Source organism: Notothenia rossii (genome assembly GCF_949606895.1).
Source record: "Notothenia rossii genome assembly, chromosome: 12".
NCBI lineage: Eukaryota > Metazoa > Chordata > Actinopteri > Perciformes > Nototheniidae > Notothenia > Notothenia rossii.
The window spans coordinates 10,807,984-10,820,458 of NC_136911.1; the positions used below are offsets into that span (position 1 = coordinate 10,807,984).

Here is a 12,475-nt window from a genome sequence, read left to right on the forward strand (position 1 = left end):
GAAGAGAGCAAAAATAAGGGTATTGCAAATTAGAAACAGAGTTGGTTGAATAAGATGTGCAAGATAACGTCTTTCAAAATGTTGCCCTGGGGCCTGCTTAAAACCGGGTTTTGGTACCCATCCCTAGCACTAACACTGGGAGTGTGACAGGAGTCATGCTTCCCAAAGCAAAATCTAAAGGTTGCAACTCTGTGCAGATAGTCCACCTTTGTAATACTAGTCCAAGGTTGTTTTCAAGCATTGCTGGAACTTGTGGCTGATGGGAGTCAAAACATTTACATTGGGGGTTCCTCAGGGTTCAGTATTTAGCCCATTAAGGTTTGGCAAACCAAAATAAGGCAACAAAACCAAATGTAAAATGTGTGAATATCAGAAGTATAACTTGAAGTAAAAGAACTTTCTTTTTTTCAAGAGAAAAATAAAACAAAATAAAAGTGCAGCCCACTGCATTTTCCTGAAACTTTTCAATGCGAATGTATAACTGTCAACTTTTTTCTTATCTCTAATAAGCTATCGGGGACAATGGGTGGTTGGGGTTCTGCTCTTTGCAATTATATCATTTTCTGGCAGTGATTCCAGGTACCAACAATCGGTTTCCTAACGTACCTCATTACAGGTGGCCCTGTAGATAACCCACATAAGTATTTTTAAGCATTTAAGTGCTGTTATTGCGTGCAATATGAATGTTCCATTGGCACAGCTTCTCTTCTGGCCAATAAGGTAACCCATCAGAACTGAAATGAATCAGCTGAAAATATACTTTATGAGGATGAGCCCTAATTTAGTCATGTTGTAGTGCTGGGGTTTCTGGGGAAGAAAACTAAGGGGTTCTCTGTTTCTCCCTGTTCCGTGTAGCTGCACTACCTTGCTGTGTGGAGTCTATGGAGGGCTGGTTGCAGTCCTGAGCATAGTGGCCACTCACACCACAGTTATAGCAGGACACACTGCCGCTTTTCTTATTGACTCCACCTCCGCCCAGTGCTGCAGCAGGCAGCATCCCCAGGGGATTTGGGTACACGTGCTGGTATAAGCGTTGAAAGAAAGATGCCGCTGGCGCCATCTGCTGTTGGAGGTTGTAGTTTGCAGCTGCAGTGGTGCCAAGCATGTGTGATGGCACGTCTGCATGGCTGTGGGAGTGAGTGTGCATGGGACCATATGGGGACGGGTGTGCGGGTGGTGGGGCGGTGGGGAAGAAGGGGGGCAGGGGGGTGGCACCATTGGCTTGGTGTGGGGACTGGGCCTGGGTGAGGTAACTGTTGCTGCACAGGCTTGTGAGCTGAAAGACAGGCGATGGGACGCTGAACACCTGTCGTGTTCCCGCCATCTGGTGGGGGAAGAATAAGGGTGCTTGGCAACCAGGGGGCATAGTGACACTGTTGTTGTTACTGAGGCTGCCTCTGCTACCGCAGTTGTTGTGACAACCACAGGTCCCACAGCCTATTGCATGCTGTTGTTGCTGTTGCTGCTGCTGTTGTTGTTGCTGTTGCTGTTGTTGTTGTTGTTGCTGCTGCTGTTGTTGTTGTTGCTGCTGCTGTTGTTGTTGCTGCTGTTGTTGTTGTTGGTGCTGTTGCTGTTGTTGGTGCTGCTGTTGTTGTTGTTGGTGGTGCTGTTGTTGTTGGTGCTGCTGGTGCTGCTGTTGCTGCTGTTGTTGAGGTGGGGTTAGTTGCTGCGGGGGCAAGTGTAGCTGTTGGGTTTGCTGAAGAGTAATGGGGTTTCCAGGGGTAACAGAGGCACTCCCACAGGAAGCACTGTTGTTGCTGTAGGAGGTACAGTCGCTGTGTGCTGTGCTGTGAGTCAGCGCTGGGCTGGGGCTCAGAGCGGGCCCAGGGGTGTGGGTGGGCACAGCTTGAGGGACAGCTGCTTGTACCTGTCCAGAGGATGGAGCTATTCCAGGGGCTGCAGTAGGCATGGCAGAGGTGGGGACAGGGGGCAGGGTGTAGGGAGAAGGCAGGCCAGATGGTAAGGTTAAGCCGGGGAGCTTGGCATGTGAAGTCTCCACGTGTGTCAGGGTGGAGGACAGGCCTGGGCTGACACTGGCCGGGTCTTGGCAGGGGAGAGGCTGCTGCAGAGACGAGGCAAAGGATGTCGGGCCAGGAGACATAACTCTGATGGCTCTTATAGGAGCCTGGTGTGAAGCAGGTGGGGCACTAGGACCACTCCCTGTAGCTCCATCCGTGGCACCGTGACTCTGAGACATAGTTTTTTTGAACCTCTGGACCAGAGGTTGCACAGCAAGACCTGCTGAAGGAGGGTGGAGGCCAATCGGGGCTATCCCAAAGGTTGGGAGCATGTCCCTCTTCTCTGGGTCTCCTACAATCCCAGGGCCTAGAAGAGCTGGAGGCACTAGGGGCATCATCACGGTCCCAGACGAGGACATCACATCGGGGACTATGCTTTGGCTGGGAGGAGGAGGGGCCAGTGGAAGTGCTGAGTCAGCAGCTCCATTAGAGATCACAAAGGGCAGAGAACGCATGAAGGAGAAAGGGGGGATCTCTGTACTGGTCTCTGGGCAGAGGGGCCCTGTCTGGGCCTGGTGGTTATTGGAAGACAGAGGCTGGACAGAGGAGAGATCCCCAACCACAGAGGGATCAGTCTGGAGGGCGAAGAACATGTCAGGGCCCGGCCCTTTGCTAGAGTCATCAGAGTGGCTGTCTGTATCTAAAAGAGAAACAAAATCAGGTTAGCAGGTTCATGTCACACCAAAATACCTTGGACAATTAAGCCCATTTCCCGCCATTGTTTTACGTGTTAACTGTGGTTACAATTTTGAATTATTCCCAAGACAAAAGACTCTGGAGCTTTTTTTTTTTTTACTTCATCACCATTGAGCACTGATGGAAGCATGACACCCGGGTGGACACGCAACAGGTATTTTGACAATATTATAATTTAACACACAATTAATATACGACCCTACAGTACCTCGCTGGTCGTTGTAAATCACACAATTCAAAATTCAACAGGAACAAAACAAAAAAACGTATTACAACCGTCTTTGTTCTAATCACCAACTTTTTTGGGGGAAAAATTCAAAAAAATAAATAACCGTCTTAGTTGCCTCTTTTCTTACCCTGCTTACAGTTCTTGTCGGCGCAAAAAAAGGACCCGTCTACTGGGAATGTGAGAGCATCCGTACGTGTTTTGTGTGTCTAACTGTGTGTAAAAACCCACACGTTCGCACATTTTGGTTGAAAATGGTAAAATTATAAAATATAAAATTGCTCAAGTGTACCGCGCGTGCGTGTGTGTGTGTGTGTGTGTGTGTGTGTGTGTGTGTTTTACCTTTGTTGTTGTCATCCTCACTATCCAGGCTCTCTGGTCCTCGGCGTTGAGGGCTGGATGGAGAGCTGTAGCTTTCTGATGATGTATCTGGACCAGAACCTCCATCTGAAACAACATCTGTGTGTTAAACTGCAGAAATGTCTTCACTTGGGTAAATGAATGCACCGGTATATGTGTAGTGCCTACTGTGTAGAGAGGCTACTGTTGTGCAAGCCCTGTGGTTTAAAACAGTATGGAGCTGTGTGGAATGGGGTCTGACACTATTTTAAGCACGGGTGAGTTTAGTGCCAATGTTTATTAGCCAGTTTCTTAAAATATCCAACAGACATGATTCTTGTAAAATATGGAAGAAATGTCCCTTACACCCTTTGGATATGTTAAAATAATGTTAAAACAATGTTATATTTAGGTATTATTGTGCAAATGTGTTATATTTGATACGCAAATCAACATGTATACGGATGTGACGGAGCCCACGCACAATAAGGGGCACACTCTGGACTTAATTATCTCAAAGGGTCTGAATATCTCTAAGGTTGTGGTGACTGATGTTGCACTCTCTGATCATTCCTGTGTTTTCTTTGAGAGCTCTATTTCTGTTCACAAAAATGTTCAAAAATAGGTAACCATAAAGCGATATTTAACTGAAAATACTAGGGAAATGTTTACTTGAATTTTTCTTCCACACTTGTCCCTGCTAACATCTCAGTAACTGAGTTAGTAGATCACTTTAATTCAAAAATTAAAAATGTTATAGATGCCATTGCTCCAACTAAGATAAACTAGGAAGTGACTGGGAAGAAAATATCTCCATGGAGAAAGGCCATGACCGTGAGAGCAGAAAAAAGAGAGTGGCGAAAAGCTGAACGTAGGTGGCGAAAAACAAATCTCCAGGTTCACTTTGAAATCTATAAAGAGAGACTTGGCCTTTATAATTTGGAATTGAAAATTGCACGACGGTCTTTCTTCTCTGACATCATTACCAAAAACAAAAACAACGCATGTGCCTTGTTTGCTACCGTCGACAGACTAACAAACCCCCCAGTGTCAGTAGCTTCTGAATTGCTATCCATGAGGGCCTGCAATTAATTTTCCTCCTTCTTCACTGACAAAATTCAGAAAATCAGACAAGCAGTCAGTGCCTCTGTATCAGGTATAGCAAATGTGTTGTCCCTGAGTCCACCTAATATCAATTCAAACACCATGACACAATTCCATCAGATTAATAATAAAAGCCTAGAGGACATTATTCAACTTCTGAAATCCTCCTCCTGCTGCTGCCTTGATATTATACCAGGATACCAGGATATAACAGGATTTTTCAAAAATGTTTTTCATTGCATGGCCTCAGATCTACTCCATATAGTAGTGATGAATGAACAATTACAGGTCCATATCAAACCTCCCATTTTTAGGTAAAATCATTGAAAAAGTTGTTTTTCAACAGTTGAGTAATTTCTTGCATTTAAATAACTGTTTGGATGTGTTCCAGTCAGGCTTTCGTCCAAACCACAGCACTGAGACTGCTCTTGTAAAGGTCTTCAATGACATCCACTTAAACACAGACAGTGGAAAAACTTCAGTGTTAGTATTATTAAATCTCAGTGCTACGTTTGACACTGTTGACCACAACATATTACTAGACCGACTAGAAAACTGGGTGGGACTTTCGGCAACAGTTCTAAATTGGTTTGAATCCTACTAAAAGGACATAAACAACTTTGTTTCTATAGGTAAATACACATCTGAGTTGACAAATATGACATGTGGGGTTCCTCAAGGCTCCATCTTGGGGTCTCTTCTCTTTAACGTCTACATGCTACCACTGGCTCAGATAATGAAAAACAACAAAATAAGTTACCATAGCTATGCGGATGACACACACATTTACGTAACAATTTCACCAGGAGACTATGCTCCAATTCAAATACTGAGTAAGTGCATTGAAAAAATCAATGACTGGATGTGTCAGAACTTTCTCCAATTAAACAAAGATAAAACTGAGGTAATGTTTTTTGGAGCCAAGGCAGAACGTATAAAAGTTAGCGCAGAGCTTCAGTCTGCAATGTTCAAAACAACAGATAAAGCCAGAAATCTAGGTGTAGTCATGGACTCTGACCTGAGTTTCAACACTCACATTAAAACAGTTACTAAATCAGCCTACTATCACCTAAAGAATATATCTAGGATTAAAAGACTGATGTCACAGCAGGATTTGGAAAAACTTGGCCATGCTTTTATCTTCAGTAGACTCAACTACTGTAATGGTGTCTTTACAGGTCTCACTAAAATATATATTAAAAAGCTTCAGCTGATTCAGAACGCTGCTGCTCGAGTCCTCACTAACACTAAGAAGGTGGATCACATCACTCCTGTTCTGAAGTCTTTAAAACTGGCTTCCTGTGTGTCAAATAATTGATTTGAAAATACTGCAGCTGGTTTATAAAGCTTTGAATGGTTTAGGCCCAAAATACATTTCTGACCTACTGCTAAATTATGAACCATCCAGATCTCTCAGGTCTTCAGGGACAGGTCAGCTTTCTGTCCCCAGAATCAGAACTAAACATGGAGAATCAGCGTTTAGTCATTATGCTCCAAATATCTGGAACAAACTACCAGAAACCTGCAGGTCCGCTGCAACTCTGACTACTTTTAAATCCAGGCTGAAGACTTTTCTTTTTGACGCTGCTTTTAATTGATATATTATTCATATCTTAAACTGAACTGTAACTTTTATTCATGTATTTTTTCTTTTAATGTTTATTTTATTATCTTTGCTTTTTAACTGTTTTTAAATGCCATCTTCTGAATGTCTTTCATTTTTGTAAAGCACTTTGAATAATAATAAACTGTCCTTGCCTTATATAGAGTTTTAGGTTAGTACTATGGCATTGTTATTGTGAACATAATTGTCTTGATCATTTCACATTACAGGTTGTTGTAAGAGGCAGGTCTTAAGGTTTATAATTGTTTGTTCATTTTTATCATCTTGTTAACTAATCCTGCTTTACATTTTTGAACATAATGCAGATTATTTATTTTTGAGAGATGCATCCTTAACATGTACTTTCTATTATAGGCATTAAACAGCCATGCACACTCACCTTTCCTCTGAGCTGGTGCCAATCTACCGTTGGCTACAAAGGTAGCACCCTTTCCCTTCAGCTTATCCCTAAAAAGACGAGAGATGGGACAGGGTAAAGAGCAATGTCAACAGAGAAACACAGTAACAAAAAACTACAAATGTAGCAGCATTGACACAACACACTCATTTCCATACAGAACACAGACTTGATCCTTACCATCTACAAAGACATGGGACTGCAACCTTAAAAAAATCCATTAATGGCTATTATTTAACATACATTTTTTGTTTTTTACGAAGCAGCTGATACCTGCAGAGCTCCCATAACTGTTTTTAAAACTTGTCTGGCCTACCTGTCCACGGGCAGGCCTCTGGTCTTTGCTTTCGTCACTGGGTGGCTTCTATTCTCACTGTCCTGGTGCTGTGAGTCAGAACATTGAGTCAGAACAGCTTCACAAGTTTACACTGCAACCTTAACACAACATTACATTTACAACAGATAATACACCCAGGAAGCGGGTAATTCTTGACACAATTATTGAATTTTCTTTATGAAGTTTGTTTTCTACGTACAATTATCCTGATATGGCCAAACCCAGAAATCATGCCATTAAAGAGACCCTATCAATGAACTAAATCTATAGTTAAACAAAGGGAAGATGCTGTGTTACATTTTTCAAAAATATAAAGACAACGATGACTTTCTTTCAAGGTCGAACTATTAACACTACACTCTTTTTACAATAAACATTTATTATTGACAGGGCCGGCCCTTGGCATAGGCAGCGGACAAAGGAGTATATGTTTGCCCTGCTTGTAGTAATAGGCTAGTCATTCAAATGCTTTTACATCCCATTCATTATTTATAGTTGTAGGCCTTTATTTTAATGCGTTACAGTTTATGCTGTCTAAAGTATGTTCAATAGTGTGAAGTTTACATCAGTGTTAAAATGCTCGTAATTACTGTAAATACTGCACACCTTAGCCTTTATCTTTAATATGCTATGTTACACTGCACTGAACTGCTTCTTTGCCACCTGGTTAGATGTTAAAGCTGAATCTACAGGTGCATCTAAAAAAAGTACAATATCATAGAACTTTTTTTCTGTAATTTATTTCAAAAAATGAAACATTCTAGATACATAAAGTGAAATATTTCAAGCCTTTTTTGTTTTAATTGTAATGATTACAGCTTAAAGATCATGAAAATCACTAATCCTGTATCTCAAAATAGTATAATATTAGATAAGGTGAATCAAAACAGGATTTATAATACAGATATTTCGACCTTCTGAAAAGTTTGTTCATTTATGTACGTACTCAATACTTGGTCGGGGCTCCTTTTGCAGAGATAAATGCAACAATTGTACATGGTATGGAGGCAATATATGATATTGTGAGCTTCACCTGTAATCTGATTTCTATAATATGACTTAGGTCAAGGAACTATAATACATCTCTTGATGGTCACATACTTCTCTTCTCTCTTCAGATGTACTTTTAAAATATCTTGGGCCACCTGCAAACACCTTCTCCCCCTCAGCACGGCCCAGCACTGCAGCAGCTAAAGTCTTGCATAGGGCAGCAATTTGGTCAGGGCCGGCCCTGATTATTGAAACCTTAAAAGGTCCCCTATTATACTGTTTTTCATTACTTCATTATAGGTCTCAGTTATATACAAAACATGTCTCTGAAGTGTTTGGCTCCAAATACCAAACAGATCATGCATTGTAGCATGCCATAATCCCCTCTGTTTCAGCCCTGTTTCAAAAGTGCTGATTCTCTGTCTTTTACTTTAGATGAAAATAAGGAGCCACTCCCAACGCCTCAGTTGCCCCTTTCACATCAACGCGGTTCCCGTTGTAGCTCTTCTGGTTCGGAACCGGTTTTTCTTTTCAGCTCCCGTTTTGTTCACACCACCCAGAGCCCGACTGGTGCTGAAAAACCGGTGCTTATCAGGCTCTAGCTCCGAACCGGCCCTGGAAACGCGTTGGTGTGAAAGGGGCATCTGAGAGATATTTGGTTAAAAAAAAAACAATGAACACAAAGAACACAAACTTTTCAGCCCGCGACCTCCAAAATAACAGTGGCGACTTGTTTGTACCATTTTCAGGCAATTTGTGATCTGTTCTAGAAAAACGATGTGTCTTTTAGGATTTCAATAAGCATAGAACAAACAATGGATGTATTTTATGAACATTTATCCATGCTGAAAGTAGATTTAGATGTGTAGGAGTGAGATAGAGATTATTATCATATATATGCATCCGATGAAGCATTGCATGAAGTCTGCTGATGATCAGAGGCTGCATAAACGTTCTTTTATTTTGTAGACAGACCATGCAGGCCTCAGAGTTAAACTTGGGCCTGCGACCATAGCTTTACTGTATTTTGTTTTGAAAATCCACAGCGGAGGTTTGTGTCGTACTACATGCGGTGTATTTTGCATATCTCTCAGTAGCCAAAGATCTGTGAGTCTGTTGGCTCGGACATAAACTCCGTAATAAATGTAGTCTACATTTCAAGAGGTGTAAAGCCCGAGAGCATTTTAAATCGCATTTGAACTAAATGCTTATATAATCTGTAGTTGTATTGTTGATTTATGGTGTGAACGAGGCGATGTAGAGAAGGTTAAGCTGTCATTATTAGGCTGTTATGTACTGTTGGAATGGGTAAGCAGGCCTATTGTTTTTGGATATTTGTGGAGTTAGATGGTCTGTGAGTGTTTTTTTATTGCAGGGTATATGCAGGAATCCTGAAGTCAAATGTAAGACGTTTTAAGACCTTTTTTAAGACCCTTTCCATACATTTTAAGACCTCATCGCAACTTTGAGTTCTAACCGGTTACATTGGCGACACACTTTACCTGACATTTAATATATTGATTGTAAGATAGCAAAACTAAACAGAGTGCAGACAGGCTATTGAAGCCTCCTCTCCACATGAACTTCAACCTCTCTGTGAAGGTCAGGTTTAATGCAGTATGCTGCTTTGTTGCTTCTGTACTCTGTGCTCTTTCATTCCAGTAAAACTCCTCAGAAACCATTAGAAACCAGTATTTGACCAATAAACAAAACAATTGACAAAACTTTGAACTATGAAATATATGAAACTTCGGTGAGCTTCCGCGGGGTAATGCCATATAGGAGCTCCCTCACAAATACCCAGGGGTTAAATTGGCCAGGCACATAGGACGATGCTCTGACGTCATCACCCTCGCACATTGGTCAGATGTTTACAAAAACCGAGTGTACAGTTGCAAGAAAACCGAAAACCAGTCAGTATCTGGTGTGAGGGTTAGGATTAGGATTAGGGTTAGGGTTAGGGTAAGGGTTAGGGTTAGGGTAATGTTGTGAATCGAGTGGCCCATGGTAGTGGTGGGGTTATGGTATAGGCAGGCGTATGTTATGGACGATGAACAGGGTTAGGGTTAGGGTTAGGGCCACTCGATTCACAACATTACCCTAACCCTAATCCTCACACCAGATACTGACTGGTTTTCGGACCCCCCCAGACCCCCCCAATAAAGCAAAAATGCATGTTTCAGAGTGGCCTTTTATTGTGGCCAGCCTAAGGCACACCAGTGTTTCCCCTAGGATGGAGTCATAGCAGCGGTGCTAAGGCACGTGGGCCCAGCATAATGTGAGCGTGGAGCGCGTGGATTTTTTTAGTTTGTGCGCGTGAGAAGTGCGCCCTGCCAATTTGTTTCTACACTGAACAAAAATATAAACGCAACACTTTTGTTTTTGCTCCCATTTTTCATGAGATGAACTCAAAGATCTAGAACATTTTCTATATACACAAAATAACCATTTCTCTCAAATATTGTTCACAAATCTGAAAAAATCTGTGATAGTGAGCACTTCTCCTTTGCCGAGATAATCCATCCCACCTCACAGGTGTGGCATATCAAGATGCTGATTAGACAGCATGATTATGACACCTGTGCAATAATCATGCTGTCTAATCAGCATCATGAAATATGGGAGCAAAAACAAAAGTGTTGCATTTATATTTTTGTTCAGTGTATATGAAGAATTCATTTTCAAACATTGATTAAAGCCAATCTTAAAATTATTTAACAAACGCCTGTTTGAGACTCCTCAGTGCACACAAAAACATAACTTGGAGAAATAAATAAATACGGATATGTTATTTAAAACCACCTCGAATATGTTGTGTTAATGTTATGAAATGTTTTCTCATAAATGATGCGTTAAGCAGGAGGACAGAATTACGTCTAAACTGAAGCCGTTTTGCATTTCTATAGGTTGTAGATACGAGCATGGTTTTATATATGTTTAATACATGTTTAACCGTGTTTTGTGCCGTTTGCCAAGACTTGATAAGTCGCTCGTAAAACACAGGAGTTATGGTAAAACTAAGAGCACCATATGTGATAAATTGTACAGCTGATATAACGCAACACATTAGTTGTATTTCCTTTAACTGGTGGATATAGAGTTGCTGCGGAGGGGGGGGGGGTGGTTGAGATGCACAGGCTGCAGTGGAGACGCTGCGCACAGCTGATCGACAGCTGGGACACAAACCACCAAATACAAAAACATTCAGATCCAGTCGTCATGACTCCACTCCGGAGGGATTCCCCGATCATTTCTTACAGTTTCTCATCAAGGGGGGGGGGGGGGGGTCTCCTGTCTCCGGTACAAACACACTGCCTGAGGAAGGTTATGTGTATTTTTTTTGTCATTAACCTTTTTCGGACCACTTACTTATTTATTTATTTTGGTGACGATCCGACCTCCATGCTGCTACTCTGGTTCAAACTGCATCCACCAAACAATATGATTTATCTCGACCTCCCCAAAATAACCAAAATCTGACACGGTGTGAGATGTCTTTTTTAGCTGTTCTGTCGTCATTTCCTGCGATCTTCTCCATGCAGTCAGTCAAAATGAATGAATGAAAGGGCGTTTCTTTGACTATTTATAGGCAAATATGGGCGTTACGTGAAGCCCGCAAAAAGCTGCGCTGCATTTCGAGTCGGTTGTGATTTATAAAAGGGAAACCTGCGTAGGAAGTGCCATACGCACTTTCCTCGCCGGTACGCAATATTTGGTGAATCGGAAAGTGGCTGCAAATTTATGGACCTATTTTTCGGATTTCTACTACGTTTAACCTTCCCACGTCAATCCTACGCACAGCGTTATACATGAGGCCCCAGGTCCTGAGGCAGCAAAGCAGCCCCAAACCATGATGCTCCCTCCACCATACTTCACAGTTGGGATGAGGTTTTGATGTTGGTGTGCTGTGCCTTTTTTTCTCCACACATAGCGTTGTGTGTTCCTTCCAAACAACTCAACTTTGGTTTCATCTGTCCACAGAGTATTTTGCCAGTAGTGCTGTGGAACATCCAGGTGCTCTTTTGCAAACTTCAAACGGGCAGCAATGTTTTTTCTGGACAGCAGTGGCTTCCTCCATTTTAAGACCAACTTATGCAGAAATCCAGGTAATTCCAAAGGGTTCACGTGCTTTTTCTTGCAACTGTAGATGTTAATACTTTTCTCGTTCTTAATATTGACTATATTTAGGGTTGATATGTGTTGACTTTACTTTAAAATAGCAGATCTATTTGACCGGATATAGTTCTGCTTAGTGAACATGTGTTTCTTCCTTGGAGGAGCAGCATCGCCCGGACTCCGCTGCTCCTTCGCGGCTCCTCCGTTCAGAGAGTCTGCACTGCAGCGGTGTGTGTCAGCGACGTGCAGTCAGGGGAGGCACGGATTGGCCATCGGGAGAGTCGGGACTTAAACGCCGCGGCTTTCTGGCTAGCACTTAGCATGTGGGACCGGACAGCTTTGATCCCCATCGACAGACTCTCCACCCCCCCCACAGAGCGGAGCAAGGCAACGAAACTTAAAATTAGAAGCAGCATTTTACGGCGCGCTATGCATGGGGCCGCCTTGAGGGGGTTTCCCGACATGTCGTTTCAGTCAATTAAAGGGTGTTTCATGTTGTTGTTGCTGTAGACCTTCTTAATACCTTGGAAAATGCCGTTTAATACTTTTGAATAGCCTTAATTTTTGCTAATTTGATTTATCAACTTTTAATAATTTTGAAGACCCCACGGACACCCTGTATTGGTTA

At 42.3% G+C, this 12,475-nt stretch overlaps 1 protein-coding gene across 3 annotated transcripts in view; it reads right to left on the reverse strand.

Moving 5' to 3' along the window:
- zcchc2 (zinc finger, CCHC domain containing 2) overlaps window positions 1-12,475 on the reverse strand; it is a 28,936-nt gene that overhangs the window by 4,844 nt on the left and 11,617 nt on the right. For 2 of the 3 annotated variants that reach the window (XM_079662074.1, XM_079662075.1), the window contains exons 10-13: window positions 6,721-6,788; window positions 6,387-6,454; window positions 3,283-3,387; window positions 865-2,658 (exon numbers count right to left, since the gene is read on the reverse strand). In XM_079662074.1, the coding sequence (XP_079518200.1) occupies window positions 865-2,658; window positions 3,283-3,387; window positions 6,387-6,454; window positions 6,721-6,788 (2,035 nt within the window). The remainder of the gene's footprint in view (window positions 1-864; window positions 2,659-3,282; window positions 3,388-6,386; window positions 6,455-6,720; window positions 6,789-12,475) is intronic. The other variant, XM_079662076.1, reaches the window with a different exon arrangement.